This window comes from Salmo trutta, chromosome 3 (assembly GCF_901001165.1).
Source record: "Salmo trutta chromosome 3, fSalTru1.1, whole genome shotgun sequence".
NCBI lineage: Eukaryota > Metazoa > Chordata > Actinopteri > Salmoniformes > Salmonidae > Salmo > Salmo trutta.
In genome coordinates, this window is record NC_042959.1 from 3,258,315 (window position 1) to 3,260,668 (window position 2,354).

Below are 2,354 nucleotides of genomic sequence, written 5' to 3' on the forward strand. Positions count from 1 at the left end.
ATTAAACATGTGGAACTCTAAGTACGCTGTGCCTTGATCTACTCCTTTAGACGAACGTGACAACTTCTACTGTTTTAATAGTATACTGTAGCAGGATCTTCTCCTGCTGGAATATGGATTGTTGTCGTTTGTTAAATCAACCAAACAATGTTCACAGCAAGATACTAAAAGGATTTCAACTGTATCGTATTACATGCTTTCCTGCTGCAAAACACAAAATTTGTTTTGATCGATCCCTGAAGTAGGATTGTGTCAGTTTGAATAGGGTCCACTGTCACGTCCTGACCAGTAAAAGGGGGTATTTGTCATTTTGAGGGAGAACATTGACAGTAGCTTAGGCAATATGTGAAAATTATGTTGGGTCTGAATACTTTCCAAATGCACTGTATTCTAGATATACTATTCAAGAATGTTTCAATCATAGGCATATTTTTCTACCACTTTGAATGCAGTGTTATTACAGGCAGGTCTGAGTGGATCATCGTGGAGTGAGACGGGGTTCGGTCTGAGTGGATCATCGTGGAGTGAGACGGGGTTCGGTCTGAGTGGATCATCGTGGAGTGAGACGGGGTTCGGTCTGAGTGGATCATCGTGGAGTGAGACGGGGTTCGGTCTGAGTGGATCATCGTGGAGTGAGACGGGGTTCGGTCTGAGTGGATCATCGTGGAGTGAGACGGGGTTCGGTCTGAGTGGATCATCGTGGAGTGAGACGGGGTTCGGTCTGAGTGGATCATCGTGGAGTGAGACGGGGTTCGGTCTGAGTGGATCATCGTGGAGTGAGACGGGGTTCGGTTTGAGTGGATCATCGTGGAGAGAAACGGGGTTCGGTCTGAGTGGATCATCGTGGAGTGAGACGGGGTTCGGTCTGAGTGGATCATCGTGGAGTGAGACGGGGTTCGGTCTGAGTGGATCATCGTGGAGTGAGACGGGGTTCGGTCTGAGTGGATCATCGTGGAGTGAGACGGGGTTCGGTCTGAGTGGATCATCGTGGAGTGAGACGGGGTTCGGTCTGAGTGGATCACCGTGGAGTGAGACGGGGTTCGGTCTGAGTGGATCATCGTGGAGTGAGACGGGGTTCGGTCTGAGTGGATCACCGTGGAGTGAGACGGGGTTCGGTCTGAGTGGATCATCGTGGAGTGAGACGGGGTTCGGTCTGAGTGGATCACCGTGGAGTGAGACGGGGTTCGGTCTGAGTGGATCACCGTGGAGTGAGACGGGGTTCGGTCTGAGTGGATCACCGTGGAGTGAGACGGGGTTCGGTCTGAGTGGATCACCGTGGAGTGAGACGGGGTTCGGTCTGAGTGGATCACCGTGGAGTGAGACGGGGTTCGGTCTGAGTGGATCACCGTGGAGTGAGACGGGGTTCGGTCTGAGTGGATCACCGTGGAGTGAGACGGGGTTCGGTCTGAGTGGATCACCGTGGAGTGAGACGGGGTTCGGTCTGAGTGGATCACCGTGGAGTGAGACGGGGTTCGGTCTGAGTGGATCACCGTGGAGTGAGACGGGGTTCGGTCTGAGTGGATCATCGTGGAGTGAGACGGGGTTCGGTCTGAGTGGATCATCGTGGAGTGAGACGGGGTTCGGTCTGAGTGGATCATCGTGGAGTGAGACGGGGTTCGGTCTGAGTGGATCATCGTGGAGTGAGACGGGGTTCGGTCTGAGTGGATCATCGTGGAGTGAGACGGGGTTCGGTCTGAGTGGATCATCGTGGAGTGAGACGGGGTTCGGTCTGAGTGGATCAGCGTGGAGTGAGACGGGGTTCGGTCTGAGTGGATCATCGTGGAGTGAGACGGGGTTCGGTCTGAGTGGATCATCGTGGAGTGAGACGGGGTTCGGTCTGAGTGGATCATCGTGGAGTGAGACGGGGTTCGGTCTGAGTGGATCATCGTGGAGTGAGACGGGGTTCGGTCTGAGTGGATCATCGTGGAGTGAGACGGGGTTCGGTCTGAGTGGATCATCGTGGAGTGAGACGGGGTTCGGTCTGAGTGGATCATCGTGGAGTGAGACGGGGTTCGGTCTGAGTGGATCATCGTGGAGTGAGACGGGGTTCGTTCATCTCTCATATCCTCTTCCTTATTTGTCTTTCCCACTTTGCTGCTGCTTGCTCTTTGGGGGTCTAGACGGGGTTCTGGTAAAGGACTGTGGGGCAATCGTTGTTGAAAATGCTACATAAGTGCTACATAAATGCTACATAAATGCTACATAAGTGCTACATAAATGCTACATAAATGCTACATAAGTGCTACATAAATGCTACATAAGTGCTACATAAATGCTACATAAATGCTACATAAATGCTACATAAGTGCTACATAAATGCTACATAAATGCTACATAAATAACATTTGTATGCA

The 2,354-nt window shown here is 51.7% G+C and overlaps 1 protein-coding gene across 1 annotated transcript; it reads right to left on the minus strand.

The window, feature by feature from the left end:
- Positions 1–434: 434 nt before the first annotated feature.
- Positions 435–2,030, minus strand: LOC115163866 (serine/arginine repetitive matrix protein 5-like). The gene has a single exon (XM_029716080.1). It carries the CDS (start codon positions 2,028–2,030, stop codon positions 435–437), a length of 1,596 nt encoding a protein of 531 aa, XP_029571940.1.
- Between the last annotated feature and the right edge of the window lie 324 nt (positions 2,031–2,354).

Excerpts from the sequence above, each read along its gene's own strand:
- LOC115163866 (XM_029716080.1), bottom strand. The coding sequence starts at position 2,030 with ATGATCCACTCAGACCGAACCCCGTCTCACTCCACGATGATCCACTCA.